The sequence below is a fragment of the Calidris pugnax genome, unplaced genomic scaffold (assembly GCF_001431845.1).
Source record: "Calidris pugnax isolate Ruff unplaced genomic scaffold, ASM143184v1 scaffold41, whole genome shotgun sequence".
Lineage (NCBI taxonomy): Eukaryota > Metazoa > Chordata > Aves > Charadriiformes > Scolopacidae > Calidris > Calidris pugnax.
Genome location: NW_015094509.1, coordinates 26224169 through 26246168, shown reverse-complemented (window position 1 = coordinate 26246168; position 22000 = coordinate 26224169). Strand labels below are relative to the sequence as shown.

General features: G+C 42.4%; 1 protein-coding gene across 1 annotated transcript in view; it reads left to right on the top strand.

Annotated features, from left to right (window-relative positions):
• COL22A1 (collagen, type XXII, alpha 1) overlaps positions 1 to 22000 on the top strand; it is a 204811-nt gene that overhangs the window by 79251 nt on the left and 103560 nt on the right. Inside the window, exons 8-12 of the mRNA XM_014965264.1 lie at positions 860 to 940; positions 1552 to 1665; positions 2267 to 2311; positions 7229 to 7282; positions 8085 to 8120. Coding sequence (XP_014820750.1) covers positions 860 to 940; positions 1552 to 1665; positions 2267 to 2311; positions 7229 to 7282; positions 8085 to 8120 — 330 coding nt within the window. The remainder of the gene's footprint in view (positions 1 to 859; positions 941 to 1551; positions 1666 to 2266; positions 2312 to 7228; positions 7283 to 8084; positions 8121 to 22000) is intronic.

Here is a 22000-nt window from a genome sequence, read left to right as displayed (position 1 = left end):
TCTCTATAATAGGGATTAAAAAAGAAATCCATTTCATCTTTTCTGTCTAGTCCCAGAATCTGCTATAGTTAAAATCAGAGACAAAATCATCCACAAATGCCATCAAACGTGGTACTGAACTATACACATGAAGGTCTTTTGCTGTCTGATCTTGACACTGTGGATGTTTCCACATATGACAGGAAGAGATGGGGGGAAAAAAGCAAGCTTGTTAACTCAGGAGACTCATGATATATTCTCAGTTCCTTCGAAAAGATACCTCATATTAAATGACTCTTGCTCTAATTGATCCAAAGCTGAGACCTGCAGGTTTGACCTGATTGTCCAGTAGGAGTGTTAACCCAGTATAACTTATGTGTGATGTTTGGTGTTTTGAGACTTGTGTAATCTTTCTTAGCCATGCAAAATGGATGGAATGTGCATATTAAATGTGCTGATAGCATTTCTCACACAGGGGTAAATGGTCAGAAGATGCAAGGCACAACAGGAGAAAAACAAATTTTACTTCTAGATGAAATTCTAGGAAGGATAGAGGTGGTCAGTATATGTCTTCTCAGACAGAAATTTGGCCAGGACATGGGGATTAGCATGACTCTTTATTTGCATGAAAACCTGCACCAGAATTTTAATGGCATATTCAGGGTCTCATTAGATCAGTGCTCTTGGAGCACGCTGAGTTATTGGTCCATTACTGCTAGAGAGAGAAAGGTATTGACTACAGGATCCATAGAATCACTATGAAGTTAGCCCCATCTGGTTCTTGTTTGTATTCGTCTGCACTGTTTGTATCCAAGCAAAAGGATATGTGGTCTTTAATAATTCAGTGTCTCTGAGACTATTGCCTCGCTTTGTCTTCTAGTTTGATCTTCAGCGGATGGTTATTTACTGTGATTCTCGGCATGCTGAGCTGGAGACCTGCTGTGACATTCCCTCTGGACCAGTAAGCTTCTCTTTGTCATTTGTTCATTTTCACATGAACGCTCTTCGTTGAAATCTATTACATAAATCAGGGAATATATGACAGTGTGGGATTATCATTTTTTTTAATGATGGTGAATGAAACCTAACTAGGCATTTGGTAATGTAGCAGTGCCAGAAGAGGACCACTGCCGAGGGATGAGTATGAGGAATTTGAGGCTTCCAAGTTGCTCTTTCCTTGTCAAACTGTCAGGGGAAACAAAACCCTGAAGTGACGATGGAACAAGAGAAATGCAGCATGAAATATTCAACATGTTTCCCACTGGTTTTATTTGGGAAGACCTAACACAGTGCCGGTTGCTGCTTAGTTTCCTGTGCCCAACTCTCATTAGAAACTTCCACCCTCCTTTCACTCTTCTCCCCTCGATCTTGGTTAAAGAGATTCATTGTTCATTTTGCCACATTTTTTCCCTATTGCTTGAATGAATGGCTTCCGTGGGATTTTGTTCCTCACTAGGACTCGTTTAGCTGTGTGTTATCCAGTAATGTCCATGGGGTTTCTCTAAAGAGGGTGGAAGAGGAAGCTTTCTATGCATTGAAGGCTTTGTCATGACCTTGGGTGTTTGGGTGTAGTGCCAGGTCACGGTCCTGACAGAAGCACCTCCCCTGGAACTGAGGCCAACTGTTGGCAACGAGCAAGTTGGCCACCTCAAGACTTTCAACTGCTCCTGTCCTGCTGGACCAAAGGTGAGTGTTGAGATGTGCTTGTTTCATTTGAGCTATGCTGGATAGGTTTGGAAATAGGGGTATGACACTGCAAGTGAGTTATAAGAAGGGCTGTACTGGTTTATGAAGCACTTTAGGACCTAGAGGTGAAAAGCACTTCATAGAAAGAGCCAGGCATGTGTTATTCACAGGTGGGATGTCTGCAGAGGTAATGGCAGTCTTCCCAGGTGTTTTCTCTCTACTTAATGGAGTGATTTTGCTCATGCTGGTAGTCCTGGTAACAACCTTGAAAGCAAAGCAGTTATTCTTATCCAGCCCTGTTATATGCATCCTTCTTCAAACAAAAAGGAAGAGATTTTGGAAGTAAATATAACCACAGTGAAAAAAATCTCATAGCTTTTAAGAGCAGTGTTATTGCTTATATTGCCCTTGACTGAGACCTATGAGAAGACAACTTCATTGACATGTCAATGAAGGGCTTTTGAAGGCATGTCAGTTTTAGCGTGTTCTCCACTAAAACCTGAAAACATTTTTGTTGTCCTTGGTTGTTGTAGGATCAGATCCCTTGCTTTGTTATATAATGAGAAGATCAGTCTGACTAATTTTTTTTTTTTTGTCTTAGGGGGAGAGGGGTCTGACTGGCCCTGAAGGTCCTAAAGGTCAAAAGGTCAGTAATATGTGATAGTTCATTTGTTTAACAAAAAGAACAACAAAAAACCAGTTTCAGAATAAGTTGAAGAGTTGAAGATTTTGAGAAATAAGAGTCAATTTGGCATATGACTGAATTCAGACAGTTTTGGATGAACCTGGGACTGCAGGAGACTGGCTATCTTTGATTTTGTTCTGGGCTTGCATTTGAGCTTCTCTGTTGCTGCTTTTTGTCATTCTTCGAGTGTGTTCTAAAACTTTTCCTGTACCTCCTAAACTGGCATTTTTGCAAGTTAGTGTTATTCACTAGGTCATGCACGGCTTTCATGGTAAGTCACCTGGAAAACCATGTTCTGCTGCTGCACTGTGCCTTGCTCAGCAGTCCTAGATACCCACAGGTTAGGTAGCAGCCTGCCAGTCGCACTCAATTTATATTCAGGTTTGAGCAATTTGTATTAAAAACTATATCCATCTGAATCACTTCCACAAATTCAGTCACTGAATTTGTGCCTGTTTGGTGAATAAACAAATTGCACCCCACCAAAAGTTACTCAGTTGTTATGAAATGTGGGAGTGGAAAGTAGAAATCTCTACTTCTTGGAAGGTCAGACATCCTGAGCAATGTGTTTGGCAATGTGTTTGGCAACCCACCCTCTGCAGGGAGAAGTTTTGGATGATGAGGAGATGTGTTTTGGAGTATGTTTTCTGCTGGCGTGAGAGAACATGGGCGCATTAATGCTCAGATGTGCCCGACTGAAACTGCAGAAAATGTTTCCTTCTGCTTCCACCAGTATATAAATAGCAACTTTCTATTTTAGTCTGTGACAGCTTAAATAATGATGGGCTGTTTTGAAGAATGGCAGAGCCATGACTGTTTATGAGGAGGTTGCAGAAGGACGATAATGATAATAATAAAAGCACCCTGCAGCAATATCCTTTTGTCTTTCACTGCTTTGACAAGGTCTATGAGCTGGTGAGGATGCCTGTGCTACATAACATGGCACGCTGCTGGGGTGCAGGAGATACCAGTCGAATACAAAATAGTGTCTATCCAAGCACAGCATCGGCAGATTTTCTGTAACAGATCCCGATACGGCTGTCCCACTCCTGCAGGTGGGTTGCTGAAGAGCTTTGCAGATGTGTCTGACTTTTCCCTGGCTGTAGTGATCTGAGACATGTACACAGCCAGGGCAGGACTGTGTCACCATCTCAGGCAACTGGGGATGATGCCATTTAAATCCAGGCTCTAACAACAATTTGGTACAAATGGGATGATTAGAGACAAATGACTTAGCTTCTCTCTCTGCTAAATAAGGCAAGTAATAGATTTTGCTCCTGACTTGCAAAAATGTGACTAAATAACGTGTACCACCCTTGACAGCCGTTCTTGCATCGCTATTTCCAAGGACCAGGTTGTCACAGTCTCTGCTCTGTGTGCAGGAACTAATATCTCTCTCCTCTCTCTCACTGCAACATTATTGAGCTGCCCAGGCTGAAATGCTGGCCCTGAGGAAGAAAGTGAATGCTATTTGCAATTTCACAATATTACCACCTGGTACTTTATTAAGGAACGACTAAGGCCCCACAAAAAATATGAGTGCTTTCTACCGTATGCAGTTGTAAGTGTCCATAATATATTTTAGGATCATTTAACTTGGCTCACAATTTCTAGGGTGCACAGATTGCGTTTCGAAGCCTTGTTGTTGTGTAATGAGGAGGGCTGTAAAGCTTTCTTAAGGTAACAAATACCAAAAATTTCTATTTGTTACTTGAATCCAAGAGCTGGGGCTTCAAGAAACACTAAAAAAAGATTTTTGATTAAAATATGCCAACAAGTGAGTACAGCACAAGACCAAGCATTAATTGGACTAAACAGAGAGGTTGCAGTAAGCAAATGAACAAGGAAAGAAATTGTCAGAAACAGGTAGAAACAGAGTAACATCTGGACTCTGAGTCAAAATTCATCATTTTCTCTATAGACATCATCACTGCTGAGCATCTCTTATTTGGGATGAATTGTAAAGCTGAAGTCTACCCCTAAATAACTGAGTCCCAAGGGATATTTAGGTAGGCTGCAGGTACTTCAGCATTATCCAAAAATATTTTACAGGGTGATAGTGAGAAATGCCCTGAGAGAGACTATATGGCCATATAAGAACCCAGGAAAGCAGCTGGTTCAGCTGTATCAGAAAATAGCACACAGCTGGTGCGAGTTACCTGAGAAATAAGTCCCACCAGGGGATACCAATAGGGAGAGAGGTGAGTATTAAAAAACCAAAACACCTCCCTTTTCCCCAAAACAGGGATCTTTGGAGAGGCTGACAAAGGCATGAGGGCTGTGAAGCTCCTTCTCTAAGCTATGACAACTTTGGGGTTTAGTTTTATTTTGTTTTCACTAGCCACCCTATCTAGTGGCTTTTTCACTCTTCATGCAAAGAAGGAATAATGTCTACATGGTTCTTTCTATTTTCTTTAAAAAAAGGTCATTTTGAAGGTTTGTGAAGTGAATGTGGCTGTTGTCTATCTGAGTTGGAGGCAGAGATACTGGTGCTCAGGCTCTGCTGTCCTAAACTCCCATAGCATGTTACTTCTTTTAGGGGAGGAGGTTTGGACAGGCTTCTCTTAGGTACCATCTGATCAATGGAACTATTTGAAGCGTTTAACCAGTGCAGGAAGATAATTAGTTTCTGTTCCTCTGTAATTTAAGTCTCCAAAGGCAGGGCAAAGCAGGACTGCTTGCAGTTATTAGAAAAAGGGGGGGAAATCCCCTAGAGATGAACACCTCTGCCTCAGTCATCCATGTTACTAAACTGAGGACAATGTGTGGAGACACAGCGTACATGGTTTGGGAGGTGGTGCAGTGAAGGATGGTTTTGGGGAAGAATGAGGCAGGAATAGCTGGAACAACTGGCTAACATGCCTGAAGCTGGTTCCTATTGATAAGTTTTAGATGCTAACAACAGCCCAGTCTAATTTATTTTCTTTCCGTGCTCGCTCTGCATGCTGTGCTGTTTGCAGGCAGCCAGGCTGGCTGGTTGGGGCACTGGGCTCATGGTCAACAGGCTTCTGCTCTCTTCTAGCACTGCTATCAATCTGAGTTTAGAGAAAATCACTTTTCTGTGAGATCTGCTTTTTTTCTACAGCATAGAAATTATATTGGTTACCAGTCTGTGGGATGTTTGTGAAGTAAGGTGTATTAAATATGCTCTAGTGCAACGTGGTTTTTTCCTTTAAAATTAGAAAAGAGTTTTGATGTACATCAAGTGACTTAAAAGAGACAATCGCATAAAAACTTTTACAAATTTTGCCACAGCCTACTTGAATTGACTGCAATACTTTTTTTGCATCTCTGCTACTTGCTCTGTGAGGTTTCTTTCTTTTGGCAAAAAAAAAAAAAAAAAGATAAAGGTTAAAGAAAGAAACTTTTATATTTCCCGTCCTTTCAAAAGCCTGTCTTCATCTGAGGAAAAGAAAGCACAATCCCGACAGATGTTTCAGTGTCTGGTGCAGCTAAGCACGTTTTTTGGGGCATAGATCAGGACAAATTGAATAGAGCCACAATTAAATCCTACTGTGGTCCACATGGGGAGATCTGGGGAGTACAGAGGTCATCGGATTTATTGTTGATGTGAAACTGGAAGGTCCTGCTCCAGGTCTGAAACTTTTTCCACTTGATGCTGTGTCTGCACTGAAGTCCAAAGTGCCTAAACTCCCTGCAAGCAAAAGATGGTGGGAAGGTACAACTAGTTGAGGACGTTGTATTTGTTCGTGGTGGACGGGGAGCTCAGGACAGCGTATTTCTGGTATATACCTTATGGGTGAGAATCAGACAGAAGCCAAGCAGAGGTGTGTGGGCAGAGCCCTCTGCTCTCCAGCAGCTCCTCATGCTAGAGGAATGGAAGGAACTGCTGGCAGCCCTGCACAGAGCCTTGCACCAGTCTGAGTAATGGGTGTATCCTCAGCCGGTCCTTCTTCCAGTTTTGGACATGCAAAGCAGTATGTGAAAATGATTTGCAGGTATTTTTTTTTCTGCACTCGTTTGTTGGCACCACTTTTAGTTCTGCATCTGATGAATATTTATGAAATGATGCATCTTCTTTGATTCTTTATCCCTTTCACCCTGTCCTTTCTAGGAGACAAGTGAAGAAAAAGTTTTGTTTGGTTTTTGATTGACCATTTTTCTTTTTTCCTCCCTACATATTTGCTTCTCCAGCTTTCATTCCTCTACCCATCATAATTTGTATGTTTTCAAGTGTCTCTTTTATTGTGTTACCTTCCCTTGCTTCCACTGGAGCAGTCAAGGAGAGCATTTCTCTGTGTGTTGCAGTTCTGCAGGGGAAGGGAGGAGTTAGCTGATCATGAAAATTTAGCGTGAATTAAAACAATGGGGTTTGAATTTATTATTTTTTTTTAGAATAGCTCTAAAATATTGACAGGTTTATTTTTCCATATTTTACGTGTGCACCCTTTAAGTCTTATGCAAACCACCTTCCAAGTCCTTTCTGGTTTAATAGAAAATAAGGGCTTTTGAAGTACATCACAAGAGAAAGGTCTCTGTCTTGCCAATGCACCCTGAAGGCTCTAGGAGTATTTCCGTGTAAAAAATAGAATATAGAATCAGCCTGAGAACTTGGACATTTCAAGTCAGTTTAAATGCAATGAGGTACACCTGGTCCTTATGGCAGGAGCTGAAATCTTGGCAGTAGACACTGGTGGGACTAGAATTGTCCACAGTCTCAGTCAAACCCTTCTTGCCCTGCTTCCCAAATAACCAAATCAATGGAAAACTGACCACATCATACAAAGAATAAGGTAATACACTCTTCACAAACGAGTACAGCATGGAGGTGTAAGAGGAAATCTCATCTGTTATTTCTAGGCCTGTCAAGAAAGGAATGAATTTTATCTGTGGTATTAACACCTTTTCTTTTTCAAGGGAGAAAGTGGCAGCCAAGGGCTTCCTGGCCTCAGAGGAGAAAAAGGAGAATCAGTAAGTACCAGAATGATTTTATGTAAGGAGATGGAAATACAAGTAGTTGTATTCTTCTTTGTGGTGAGAATTTGCTTACAATGGAAATGTGCCCTGTTGAGTATGTTTCCTTTCTTGGGCCTTTATCTCAGGAGAAAGTTGATCTTTCTGGCACCCAATGGTATTTCTTGGAGGGGGGGAATGGATGGGGTTCATCCCTGAATACAGCTAATAACTGACTTAGTATTTGCCTTCTAATTGAAATATGTAACTTGAGTATACTTGATTATAGCACAGCTGCGTATCCAGCAGGGACAGTATGAGGCAACTGAACACAAGGAAGATGCAAATCTCTCTCAAGTCTTTTATATTCAGATGACCAAGATAAAACTTTCCCCGGCTGCAATTAATGAAAATGCCAGATTAAGTTTTTAGGAGAGGAAATCTTTAACCCTGTGTAAAATTCATTCTAATAAGGGCTGTTGGCATCTTTGATTTTGGAAATGTAATATCAGACTTTGCCTTGAATAGAAAATGTTTTCCTGCCTGCATTAGGAGAATTGGGGGTAGGTTTTCTGTTTTAATTTGTCACTGAATTATTATCAAGGAATTCTCTCCAAATAAAATTGTTTTTCCTATAGTAGCTGTTCTGTGACTTGTGTGTCTATATATAAATATCTGTGATAAATATGGATAGATAGATAGATAGATAGATAGATAGATATGTCTCAGAAATACAACAAGGAAAGCATGAAATACATATTTTTAGTGTCATTTGACATCCTTGCTATCAAATGTACCTTTTCCTCTCTTTCATTTCTAGGGCAGAGCCTATGGCAGAGGAGAAAAGGGAGAAAAGGTAAGATCTAATCCTTCCTTGGACTAATTAAATGAGAGTCACTGTTGCCATCTGTAGCTCAGAGGTTCCTTTTGGAGTGCACAGGATGCAAGAGATGTGATACAGTCGGATCTTTGTGGGGAAGTTTTATATTGTGTTATGCTGCCTTCTGCAGAAAAGCTGTTGAGTGTTCATTGCTTTTCCCCTTCGTGTTGAGTTTCCTTTGTGCATTGGCCATGTTAAATGCAATCAAATCAAAATAATAATCTTTGCCTTGTGTATGCTGCAGTGAGTTCATGGAGGATAATGCAGTAAAGCAACTGACTAGAAGGATAAAAAACAAAAGGGAAAGTATAATTTTGAGTTTATTGAATTTTCAACAAGATTAAATTTGGGTCGTGAGGAGACTGCCACGCTGTTTCTTTTCATTGGATATTTTCATTAATAACCTGAAGGACAAAAGCTGGAGTATTTTCTTACTGCAAATATTAGGCAGGACAGAGTATTTAGACTTGGAGGTTAAAGTTGAGGATACGGAATAACCACTGAAAATTACCAGGTTATCTGTCTTGGAAAATGCGTTCAATGATGATCAAAAATGGGAAACAAGTAGCATGACTGGACTAATTGGCACTAAAAAAAGATGTTTTCAGGCAATTCTGGCTGCAGACTTCCCATTCCCCATGAGAAAATGAGGCTGCAGACCTGGGCAGCAGAGGAGAAGTAGCTCTTTTTCTCTGTAGCTCCACATCACACCTAGTGGATGTTTCCCTTTTTACCAAAATGAAATTTCAAGTTGTGGGGAACAATGGGAAAAGATTGCCAAGAGGGTCTAGGAGATAGATGGATGTATTTAGGAAGAAGTCATGGTTCATACTGAAAATGGGATTAAGAATATGTGGAGCTGTTTTCCAGGGGGTCTGTGGCTGTCCGATTGCTCAGGAAATTTAAAATAATATTGAATTGTGGTCTGAAAGGAAGAATGCTGCACTAGAGAGAACATGGCATTTATGGCCATCGCATCTTCTCATTTGTTCTTTCTGTGATTATGATATATTGATTGTATATAGTAGTAATGCAACATGTGAAATTGCAGTCTAAATGAGGGTTGCTCATGGCAGGAAATATTATTGAGCCAGGCTAGAGACATGGGGGCTATAAAGCACACATTTCTGCATCCATCTTCCTGCAGTCCTCCCACTGACAGCCACTATTTAGACTCTGAGATTCGGGATTCAGCCTTTGGAAACCAGCTCGTGTGTGGCAGGTGGTGAGAGTCAGCAGTCTGATGGGAAACATGATGTTTACAATATGAGTTGTGCTGCGGTCGAAGCAAGTTCCTGTTTTCTTATGTTTTGATCTCTGCAGAAAAGTGTCGGAAAACATCTCTCCATCTGTATTACTGTCATGCCTCAAAAAATACATTTGCAAGTCTGGATTGGAGGGGAAAAAAATAAAAGGACCCCACAGTATGTGCAGAACTTCTTTAATTGGGGTAGCCAAACAACACTGACTGGCCCAAATAAATGTGTAGGCACGAAGGTCTCTGAGTTTATGGCCAGCTTGATTTGTTTAGTTGGTACTCCTGCCAACTGAGGCAGCTTGTCCTCATCTGTGACGGAAGCGTATTCGGGACCTGGTATGTCTGTGCCCCGTGTTTGCCCAATGGCTGAGTGTCAGCACTGCTGCTGGGAGAGCAAACTTGTATCAGCTGTACGTTGCTGGCTTGATTAAAAAGGGAGCTGGGGCTATAGAACCGTAGAATCCTAGAATATCTCAAGTTAGAAGGGATCCATAAGGATCATGGAGTCCAACTCCCTGCTCCTTGCAGGACTACCTAACACTAAACCATATGACTAAGAGCATTATCCAGATGCTCCTTGAACTCTGACAGGGTTGGTGCCATGATGCACAAGCTGCAGGCTCCTGGCTGGTCTCTCTACTCCCCTCAGGTTCCCCTGGATCAGGAAAACCCCCCTGCACACCACACCGATCATGCTGGCACCAGAGCTGCTCACTTCAGAGATGTGTTTGCATGTTTAACTTTTTCCAAGCACAAAAGAGCATCTTCAGGGTCAGTCTTCAGGTGCAAAAGTGAGCCTTCATTGAGTCATAGAATGGTTAGAGTTGGAAGAGACCTTAAAGATTGTTCCAACCCCCCTGCCATGGGCAGAGGCACATCCCACTAGACCAGGTTGCTCAAAGCTCCATCCAACTTGGCTTTGAACACTTATAGAGATGGGGCATTCACAACTTCTCTGGGCAACCTGTTCCAGTGTCTCACCATCCTCACAGTAAAGAATTTCTTCCTAATATCTAATCTAAATCTCCCCTCTTTCAGTTTAAAACTGTTACACTTTGTTCTGTTGCTTCACTCCTTGATAAAGAGTCTCTCCCCAACTTTCCTGTAGCCCCTTTAGGTACTCGAAGGGGCTCTAAGGTCTCCCTGAAGCCTTCTCTTCTCCAGGCTGACCAACACTAGCTATCCATAAGGATCATGGAGTCCAACTCCCTGCTCCTTGCAGGACTACCTAACACTAAACCATATGACTAAGAGCATTATCCAGATGCTCCTTGAACTCTGACAGGGTTGGTGCCATGATGCACAAGCTGCAGGCTCCTGGCTGGTCTCTCTACTCCCCTCAGGTTCCCCTGGATCAGGAAAACCCCCCTGCACACCACACCGATCATGCTGGCACCAGAGCTGCTCACTTCAGAGATGTGTTTGCATGTTTAACTTTTTCCAAGCACAAAAGAGCATCTTCAGGGTCAGTCTTCAGGTGCAAAAGTGAGCCTTCATTGAGTCATAGAATGGTTAGAGTTGGAAGAGACCTTAAAGATTGTTCCAACCCCCCTGCCATGGGCAGAGGCACATCCCACTAGACCAGGTTGCTCAAAGCTCCATCCAACTTGGCTTTGAACACTTATAGAGATGGGGCATTCACAACTTCTCTGGGCAACCTGTTCCAGTGTCTCACCATCCTCACAGTAAAGAATTTCTTCCTAATATCTAATCTAAATCTCCCCTCTTTCAGTTTAAAACTGTTACACTTTGTTCTGTTGCTTCACTCCTTGATAAAGAGTCTCTCCCCAACTTTCCTGTAGCCCCTTTAGGTACTCGAAGGGGCTCTAAGGTCTCCCTGAAGCCTTCTCTTCTCCAGGCTGACCAACACTAGCTATCTCAGTCTGTCCTCATAGCAGAGGTTCTCCAGCCCTCTGATCATCTTTGATCCTCTGGACTTGCTCCAACAGGTCCATGTCGTTATGTTGGGGCCCCAGAGCTGGACACAGCAGGCGAGGTCTCACCAGACCACAGTAGAGGGACAGAATCACCTCCCTTGACCTGCTGGCCACGCTTTTTTTGATGCAGCCCTGGATATGGTTGGCTTTCTGGGCTGCAAACACTCATTGCTGGCTTGTGCTGAGCTTTAGATTGGAAAAGACCTTTAAGATCATCAAGTCAGTCATCATCAGCAGGAAGCGGTAGGACTGTAAGTGGGGTGGATCAGCCATACAGGTGGTGTGTGTACAATGGGTCGCTATTCCATGTAGGAGCAGAGTACTGTGACTGTGTCTTGGCATCTGAAGAAGTGCCTATGAGAGGGAAATAGCTGGAATCATGAGGAGCCAGGGTGCGAGTGCCTGCAGTGCTGGTTGCCATCCATACTCCTGAAAAAAAGAAGAGAGCTTATGAAGTGAAACCCTTCCCAGATAGGAAAATACCTGGAAAGAGAGGATTCACCTGGCTCCTTTCTGTTTGCCTGCTGCACTGCAAGGGCTGCATGGGTGTGAATTCTTGTTTTTCACTCTGTCTGTGCCAGCTCTATGTTTCCTTGGCATTTATGGGCACGGGCCACTGCTAGGAAATTAGATCAGGGATGCTGGACTTCAGACAGCTGCAGTCTGTGTAATCGTTGCTGTGCATGTGCTGTGGGCTCCTTTACAAACAGAAGGCTCACATCCTAAATGTTGATAGAATCGAGTTATCTCACCTCTGAAAAGACTGAGATGACAAGATTAAAGTAATCCCCTTATTATAGTACTGTTCTTCAGCTGTGTGAGTGCCCAACACCTGACAGATCATGCTTTCGCCCAATATTGTGTGTAGGGAAATTATGTGAGGTCTGAGGCATTTGTTGGAGGGCAAATCCTGTGATTTTCCAGGAGGACAGTAGAGGCACTGGCCTTGCTTCTCCAGGCCATTACCTCGGTTGTATTGCTAAGTTAAAGCCAAAATGATGCTTGTATTAGAATACATAATATGCCAATGCATCATTAGTGGTAAACCAAAAGATAATACCAGCTGTGGGTAAAAAAACCTAATTCATGTTGACATGAGGTCCTGTGTGACTTTGAAAACCAGGAAATTCACTGTGATGGCTCAAGCAACAGCTGAGCATGTTCTGCCAGGCCTCAATATCTCAGCTTCACAGAGGATGCTTTTTATGTGCAGAAACATGCATGTGCAGACCAAGTAGTTTTGCATAGATATAAAAAAAGAAAATAACATAATGCATCTACAGGTGCTCATGTAAACTTCTCCCAAGTGGATTTTCTGGTTAGGTGTGATTCAGCTGCCACTGCTCTGTATTGGGTCTTTAATTTCCACTGTTGACTGTCATCTCTCAGCCCTTGGAGTGTTTAATCCTTGAGACATTACATATAGTCTGTTCTACTTCCGCTCATAAATGTGCACCCCTTTACTGTGTGTTCATTCACTTGTTTTGCACACACATGTTATCGAACTGATTATTAGAGAGGGGCAAATATCCAGTTCTATAACATCATCACCATGAAAAGCAAAGTTTTGGCTTTATTCTATTGTTTATTCAACTGGATATTTGCTAGACCATATGGCTTGGTCATGTAAGGGCTGTAACTCAAGTCTTCAAACCTGTGTTGATCCAAGAGGAGTAGGTGCAGGAGGGTAGTGAGGGCAGAAGAAACAGCTGTAGAGCATTTCTGAGGATGATTCAAGCAAGACGGGGTTTCAGTGACTCTTGATCAAAGTCAGGGAAATCACGTTTGACAAGGGTGGTTCTGTAGAGTATGGGGTCTGCATTCCTGGGGAGCTCTCATCCACATCATGAACCAGCCTGCCCTCCTAATGCTTCTATACAAAGTTTAACTTAGAGGCTTTCAAAATCTTATGCCCTTGTCTTGCAAAGTACAGAGCACTGTGCAGTGGTGCTGAACCACTCTTTGAGCATCCTAAAGGCCAATAGTAGCGAGAAGGTGGAACGGTGCTTGCAAAAGCAATGACTTTGGAAATGACATGATGAAAACCTGTCAAACTTCAAGTGGAATGGAGATATCAGCAGGAAATTATTTTTCATTGCTTCTTCTTTTGTAAAAGTTAAGGGAAAGCAAATCAAACTAGTTGATGGCAAGTTTAAAATGAACAAAATGAAGTTGCTTTCCATACAGTGGGTATTGGTGCTCTTTGCAATCTGCTCTGGAGGTTAAAATTTTGTGTGCTTAAAAAAGTGCATGTGAGTTTAATTAAAGAGAGACATCTGTAAACATCTAGGCAGTACAAAGACATTATCTCTGCTTCAGGAAATCAGGAAGTCTCTGCAAACTGTGATGGGTGGGAGCAGGACAGTAGGCTGGAGAAGTCTCCCAGAAGGCCACTGCTGTGGATGGGATAGGAGCTGCCTAGACTTTTGGTCTGACTGCTGGTAGCTGTTCTTAGACTTCTGTACAACTCTTGACTATTCCTAACACCCTGTCCTGGTTTGAGGTAGAACAGAACCAATTAATGTCTTCAGACAGTGTCTGCTTCTAGCAGATAATGTTGGATGTTTATAGCTAATTTCAGAAAGTGCAGTTGGTTAGAAGAGATTTAGCTGAAAAGTAAAACTACTGTAAAGAAAATTGGTTCTGTTCTACCTGAAACCAGGACACAGCCTCATTACCCAGAAGGGGACAGAAGTTTCCACAGTCCACTCAGTGCTTGGGCCAACAATGTCTGTAGCTGTTGAAGAGCAGGAAACACAAGTCAGGTGTCGTGAAACAATTAGGTCAAGTAATTGCTACTGTGATTTTCCACGGGAAACCAATCTGCGGGAGGAGAAAACTCTAACCAGGACCACTCACCTTCTGCAGAGGTGGTGGATGAAGATTTTATTGTGGTTTATAATGGGACTTCCATCACTAATGTGTTTCCACAAGTATTTGAACTTTCCCTTTTTGCTTTATCTGTTTCCCTCCATGCTAATAATCACACATACAGCAATGAATGTGAGAAACAACTTCAGTAGATTAAGTCTATATTCTCCTAACAATGTTTTTTCATGGTAATGACTTGCTCTGATAAAAATGCAGAAGGATTATTATAGGATTTCTAACGAGAATAAAACCTCTGAAGTGGCTTGGCTTATTAGACATGCAGTGACTGCAGGACCAAGCATAGAAAAGCAAAGCAGGCAGATAGCTGAGGCTCTGGGCTAGGCTGCAGGAGACCCAGGCTTAAAACTTGGCTCCAACAGATTTGTTGACCTTGGGCAAAGCAACCAGTCTTTGTTCCTGTAAAATGAAGCTGGAGAACTCTTTCCCTCCCAGCTTTGCATATCTTGCCTGCTAGATCCTTCAAACAAAGGTTTTGCTTCTCCTCCCCTTGTTTATCTTCCAAATTGGAATAATTGCCTTTTTTAGGGCTTCTGGAAAAGCTGTGGAAATCTACCGTGCTGGATACAGTCTGTCCACGCAGAGCCCTGTGCTGTCGTTGCCCCGAGGCAGCTTGAATATCAGAAAGGTCTGACCTGAAAGCTGTGAAACTTTTTTTCTACCCGGGTTCTGTCAGCAGGGCTTAGCAAATTAGCACCAGCGCGGTGCCTCTGTGTCGGGGCTGGCCAGCATCCAGTAACACGGGGCACAAGAAAATGAGCACAGCTCTGCCTGCAGAAACTGCTGCAGACATTGCTGGAGTCTGACCGTGCACGCTGGTTTGATGGCAAAGGAGAGCTTGTGCTTTGGGTATTTTTAAGGGGTGCGTTTTGGGACCAGAAGGGCTGCGTGTGTGACCTGGTTGCAGGTAAGGTTCAGGCTGGAAGTGGTGTTTTAGACACACGGAGCTTATAGTAATGTTCAAGAGTCAGGTCCCTGAGCGTCAGGGTGCAGCAAGGACCGTCTGTGCCCTAAAGGAATCACAGAATCTTCTAGGTTGGAAGGGACCTTAAAGATCATCTTGTCCAACCGTCAACCTAACTGACAAAAATAGACACCCACACAACAAACAAGGAGGAGCATCACTAAACCATACCTCCCAGCACTACATCAACCCGTCTTTTGAACACCTCCAGGGATGGTCCCTCAACCACCTCCCTGGGCAGGCTGTTCCAATGTCTGATGACCCTTTCAGTGAAAAAATTTTTCCTAATATCCAGCCGGAACCTACCCTGGCGCAACTTGAGGCCATTTCCAGTGCAGGGACCTCACCAGTCAGGACTAATCCCACAGCAAAGGAGCAGGATGGGTCAGCAATGGTAGCCAGTTTCAGCTGAGCGTACAGATCACCAGGCTGGTCTGTGGTTGATGAAGCAAGTCGAAGTCCAAGCCAGGAAAGTGATGCTGCAAGTCAGGATTAGCTGGGTGCTTTGCCAGGCTGCTGTGGTGAAGTTCAAGCGAGGGCCAAAGGGCAGAGCTTAGAAACAACTTCTATACAAAGGAACAGGAACAACCATCTGAACTTCTAGGAGAAGAATGTGCTCTCTGAACACTTACACAATGTGGACTCTGAGCTTGCATGAACCAAGAATTAGTCTTTATTCCAGCAACTTCCAAATAAAACTATCACTCCATGAGGCGAAGTCCTTTTCACTGATGAAACATTGAGCCTTGGTGCAGGAAATGTCTTCCAGTGGGGTTACAGGCCTCGTTTGGGCTGCTGTGGTGTTCAGACATTGTCACCAACTCCCAAAACTCTTAAATGCCACCCAGTTTACCCAGTGCTGGTGAGCTGAAGGATGACTCTGAAAGACTAAAGAGGGCAGATGAGCCTTTGCCCATCAACATCCAGGTTGGCAGACGGTGCTCTTTCAGTGAGCACATCTTGAGAGTAACAAAATGGGAAAACATCTTCAAGTTTAGAGATACTATTGCCAATGAAATCTGAAAACAAAACAAAACCCCAACTGCCCAGTAATTGGTGTTCCTTGGAGATGGTGGCTGTGGAAATATTGCCTCCTCAGGGTTTAGTTCTTACCTCTCAGATCATTTTACTTTATTGCAGAATAAAAAATAATGTAAGCATAGCTCAAACTGACCTGGTAATGGAAAGTGAAAGTGCAATATCTGCAGGTTTTTTTCTTCTTATTTTTTTGTGCTGGAAATATTCTCTCTTGGGAGCCATCCTTAGGTACTGACTTCATCTGATTAAGGTCACTCAGCACTTAACTTCTCAGCCCAGCACTTAAACATCTGTATAATAATACCTCATCTACTTCATAAGGCTGTCATGCAGCTCACTGGAGTCATTTGTATCTGTCATTTCTTTTCTGAATCTTCTGATTAAAAAGTGAGGTGTATTAATGTTAGTATCTGACTTAGTACTCTGAGTATGTTAAATCCTCTTGTGTACGCAGGTGATTTCAGTCTGCACATTGGGATTTTTGAGTCCTCTTGACTGTGGTTAAAGTATATTCTGCACAGCTAAATAACTGTGGATTGATAGAGTTATTTTTCTTAACAATAATTAGGGGGGTTTAGATAAATTTTGTGTTTTTCTGTGACCCAGAATAACAGCTGCAGATTGTTACAAACAACTCGAAGCCAGATCACATTGTAATTGTGCGTCGTGACAGCTTAATTCTCAGCAGTGCAAGAATACTAGTAACTTGGGATTTTTTTCCTTACATAAACTTAGAAAACATTTATTTCTTTTCAGTATTGGCCCCTGGCTTGCAGGTACATTGCTGGTATACAATGACATCTGCTGGCAACCAGAAGTTTACAAAGTCTCCAGCACTTGTTTCTTAGAAGTATATCTCTGCCGAGATCTAGTGGCAGTGGAGAAAGGAAGGATGTGAGAAAGATTTTTGATTTTTTTATTTTTTTCCCCAAGTTTATCCTTCTTCTGATAGAAGAGCTGGAGGGGGAGGGAAACGGATTGCCTTGATTCTGTCATTGATAGCAATTGTTGGGATGTGGAATGCTCCTGAGAGCAATATTGCAATGGAATAGGTATGGATTAGCTGCCTGTTAGGTGGAAAACAAAAAATGCTTTCCTAGCAGTCTGGAGCATACACTCTGAAGTGGATCCTGTAGTCCAATGACTCACAGAGAGCTGAAGCATCCCACGAAGCAAGTTGCTATCACCGGTCTGTCAAAGGCATCTTGCGTGTTCCCTGCCCCTCCCACATTTTCACATCTATCTAGTTAAGCAGCCAGATTTTTCCCCTTTCCACTGATCAAAGCTGTTGCCAGGCTGTTTCCTTGTTCATGGCTGAGAAGGTGCAGGTGCCTTGTTCAAGGGCTCTCTGTAGGTGACACCATGGCAGCACCATGTTTCATGCAAGTACCACTCTGGACTTCTTTCATTTGAGATGTTGCTCATTGCAGGGAACAATGAGAGGAATCATCAGTGATTTTTGCAAACTTAAACAGCAGGGAGAGACTGAAAGGAATGGGCTTAGCAGGGAGGGGAGAAATTATGGACTAGATGATGTGGTTAATCTTGAGGAAAAGCTTTCTATGTATTTTTGTGAGGCACCGGAGTAAACTTTAAGGGGTGAATGTGGAATATCAGGAGCAGCAGGTGTTTAAGAACAGGTCAGCACTGGAGTTTGGAGTACCCTGACACAGAACTCCTCTGCCCTAATGTGCTCTTCTGAGAACCACTGAATTTTTTGAGGGTTGTGTGGAGGTCTGACGCATCAGGAACTTCCCGGGAACAGAGCAAAAGGAATCAAAAGATGTTTCTTGCAAGGCAAAATATCAACCAGTACATGGCAAATCATCCACAAGACTAGAACTATTTTCTGTGTGCTATTTATAGATGTAAGAACATAAATTAATCAGTGTCATGATACATGATGGGGTTATTTTTCTGTTTCAATGAACACTTCCCCTGTAGCACTTGGCAAGCTGTTTGTCTGGTCCAGAACAGTGGCAGATGCCAGGAAGGAGCATCAGTTTGAACTCCGAGACAAGAAAGTTTTCAGAGCAGAGCTGTTATGTTTTTCGTATTTCAAAGTGTCTGACAACTGTATCTTTAACTGAGGACCCTCTTGCCCCAAGCATGCAAAAAAGAAAAACTGGAATTTCAGGAACTACTGTTTCTGGGAATCCAACCCATTGTAGCCCAGCTCATTTCTCCAGTTATTCCTCTGTGTATTGTGATACCAACACAGTGTGTGGATTGTGGTGCCAACTGATTCTAGTTATCTTCTACCTTCTATTCAGTATGTTCAATCATAAATATATCTGCAAACCATTTGACTGTTTCTTAATTTGAAGATTTCAGCATTTGCTTGAGCAATTCCCCTAGCTGTTGACCAAAAGTATTTCAAACACAACAGCTCCCCATCCTGTACTCCTCTGTCGTCTCCCTGTTGCAGAGATAGATGCTTTTTTCAAGGAAATACTCCACTTGGGACAGTTTTGATTATAGATTAACCAGCAGTTCAATAGTTGTCAGGTGTCTGACCACCTCAGTCTTTCAGCAATTACTTAGGTAGTGAATTAAGGAGTGTTGTGGTGGAGATGCAGCTAACATGAAGCTAATGAACAGGTTCTTGGTCACCAATGACAGCTTTGAATTCCTTAGGATGTTTCCAGGCTATTGTGAACTCTACAGTGACCTTAATCAGGGTATAGCTCTTTACCACATCAGTAAGCTCTGATGCATCTTCTCTACCACGATGCCAAGTTTATCAGTGATCACGTGTCCAAGTAACTGTTACACAGCTGTTGTTTTACCTGTTTTGATGCAAAGATGGAGCATCAGGTTTCTTCAAAGAAAGATAGCTGTTGGTATCCCTGAAAAAAGATGTACATGCTCTCCCCAGAAGAACAATGACTTAGGATCATATGATGAAGGGTCAGAAGAACCCTTCTGGCCTCTTGGTAGGGTCCATGATGTTCATCAGGTTCAAGGGTTGAAGGACAAGGTCTCCTGAATTTTCCTGGGGAAGTACCTTTTGGGGACAATTGACTTCTAGGCAATGCATTAAAAAACCATATTTTATGTATTTGCAATACAAAAAATGCCTATCTATCCTTTAGCCAGCTGTCTACATACTGTGCTGAGTTTCCTGATCGACCAGCCAAACTTACGACTTCTGTTCACCCCTGTGTATTATGTCCACATGACCTTTCTGTTTATTAAATCAGAATATAATAGACACCCAGCAGAGCAGATTTTCTTCTTTTAAAATGAACTGAAGTGAACTCCAAGTGGAGATGTATGTCTTATTTCTTGTGGAAGAAGAAGATAATGTCAGTTTCGGTGTCGAATTTGCCAAGATATTAATAGGGTTTTAGCATCATTAAGCTAATAGAATCCTGCATCTGTGAGTTGGAGAATGGCAGTCATTTGTGCTGCCTGTCTGGTCAGCAGCTTTTGAACATGGAGTTGGGTGACATATATCTGTTGCAGCTATGCCTCTCGGTTGATCTGCAGATCATCCCTCGCTTTTAATGAAGTTTTTGTCTTTGCCTTGATGCTCTAAAAAGAAACTAACCCCAAACCCCAAAATTTACAATATTTTTCAAGAAAAGGTTTGTTTTATATGGCTGCTGGAAACAAAGTTGTGAGATCTTTTCTTTCAGCCTTCTCAACTTTGTAGCCCCTGAATGGACAAAAACCTAGAAAAGAAGAATGTTACATCCTTCCAGACACATGCCTTCTCTTGGAAGTGTTCTCAGACATTTGAGTATGAAGACCACGGTCATCTTGCAATATCTCTTCTGTTCTCCTTTTTCACTTTTCTCATGAAACAGTGAAAACAGTTTAGTGTGTAACCATGGATCAGCCATAGGCCACTTAACTATGGTTTTCTGGTTTATTCTTTGTGAACATCAAGTTGCCAAGTTAAATACAGGTGAGTGAAAGAATAAACTTACAGTTAGGGCACTGATCTAAGACACAGGAAATCTGGAATGAGTTTCTATCTTTGTCCCAGACTCTGTGACCTTCCATATGTCTTCTACTCAGTTGTGCCTCTGATTCGTCACCCTCATGAGATGAAAGCAATATTACAGTTGCTATAACTTCCTTCTGATTTCACAGGGGTGCTGTGAAGTTAATTAACAAAGGAGAGAGGGGTGTGTTAATGGTGAAGTGGTAACACTGCACAGGGCAATTTTGCTTCTGTTTCCATTTCATCTTGCCGCTTTTGTTCTGCTTCTCTTTGGCTCTTGCCATTTTGTCTCCTGCCTTGGATATAGATCCCCTGGTTTGCGCAGCTGTCAATATGCTGGGTGTGTGATTCATGGGGTTCTGCTTGGCAGATTTTTTGAAGGTCTCCCAATGACACCTTTATTGACGTTTTTTGACAGGGTTAGAAATTTTAATTTCATTTTAAGGTTAGAAAAAGTGGCACTCTTGTGTTAGATGTAGACCAGTTTGGAAGAGAAAATAAATAAATTGTGTAGAGTTGACCTTAGAATGATCTATCTTCTGTCATCTGCTCTGTAAGCTGAAGGAAAAGTCCAGTGATTTACTTGAATTTGACAGCCAAATGAGAATCTAACCATGTGTTTTGGACTGATTTTTTCCCCCCATTATTTTCTTGTTTAGTTTGCTCTCATTTCCATTAACGTAGGCCACAGCCCAGAGTTTGAAGTAAAATATGTGATTATAGGCCACAGCTGTTCTTGAGTTGGAAGAAATATTTGTAAACTTGGCAGCTGCTTGAGGAGCTGCAAGTGGAGGAAAGAAAAACAGTTAAACTTGAGTAGATTGCTTAAAAACATCACTGAGGGATTATTCCTTTGTGTGCTTTTGATGTCTCCCTCGGATCGGGTAAAACTGAATTGTTCTGTCTCTGTATCTTTCCGTATACCTGCAGATCTCTCCCTGCCTTCTCCATTTTAGGTCTCTTTCTTTTCAGAGAAATTGTGCTATGAGGCTCGATATGGCAAAATCCTTGCATTAGCTGTTCCCAATCTGAGGAAATATATCATCTAGCAATTAATTTATCAGCTTTTTAATTTCATAGTTATCTCCGTTCAGCCATCTGAAGATCTACACAGGATGTAGATACAATTTGGTCACAGACCATGTACGCAATGTTCTGGAGATTCTATGGGGCAGTGAGGCTCAATATGACCCAGGTGAGGTGAACTGTTTATTGCCAGTAAAGGGTCTGCTCTGTGCCAGGTTGTTTGATGGATGGCAGCGCTGGGCTTTGCTGCATCACGTAATCCTGAGCATGGGGGCAACCCTGAAGCTCCTCTCCCCTCCTTGGTGACTCCAGAACTGAACGGTGAGTGGCACTTGAGGCTCACAGCTGTCTCTGGCATGTATGGTCATCAAGTGGAAGAGACTTCACAGTGTTTTCCTGCAAATGTCCAGGCAGTCTCTTGGCCGTGAGGGCCAACTCTGGCTTCACATCTTTGTAGGCAACTGCTTGAGATCTGTTAAGAATCAAAACGGTGAAATCTCACTGCTTTAGTTAATAAATAGAGAATACAAGAGGAAAAGCCTTTTTCTCTTCTCTGAATGGTATTGGTTTAGGAGGTAAGTTACCATTTGCATCTGTGAAGAGAAGTTACCTTATTTTGGAGGTTTTCAACACCAATTAGATAAAACCTTAACAACTTGGTCTGAATTCACTGTTGATGGTGCTTTGAGTGGGAGGTTTGTCTAGAAAGCTTATAAGGTCCTGTCCAGCATGAATGGCTCTATGAGCACTGAACATCAACCTTACCCACTCATTCTAGGATTAATTTATTCA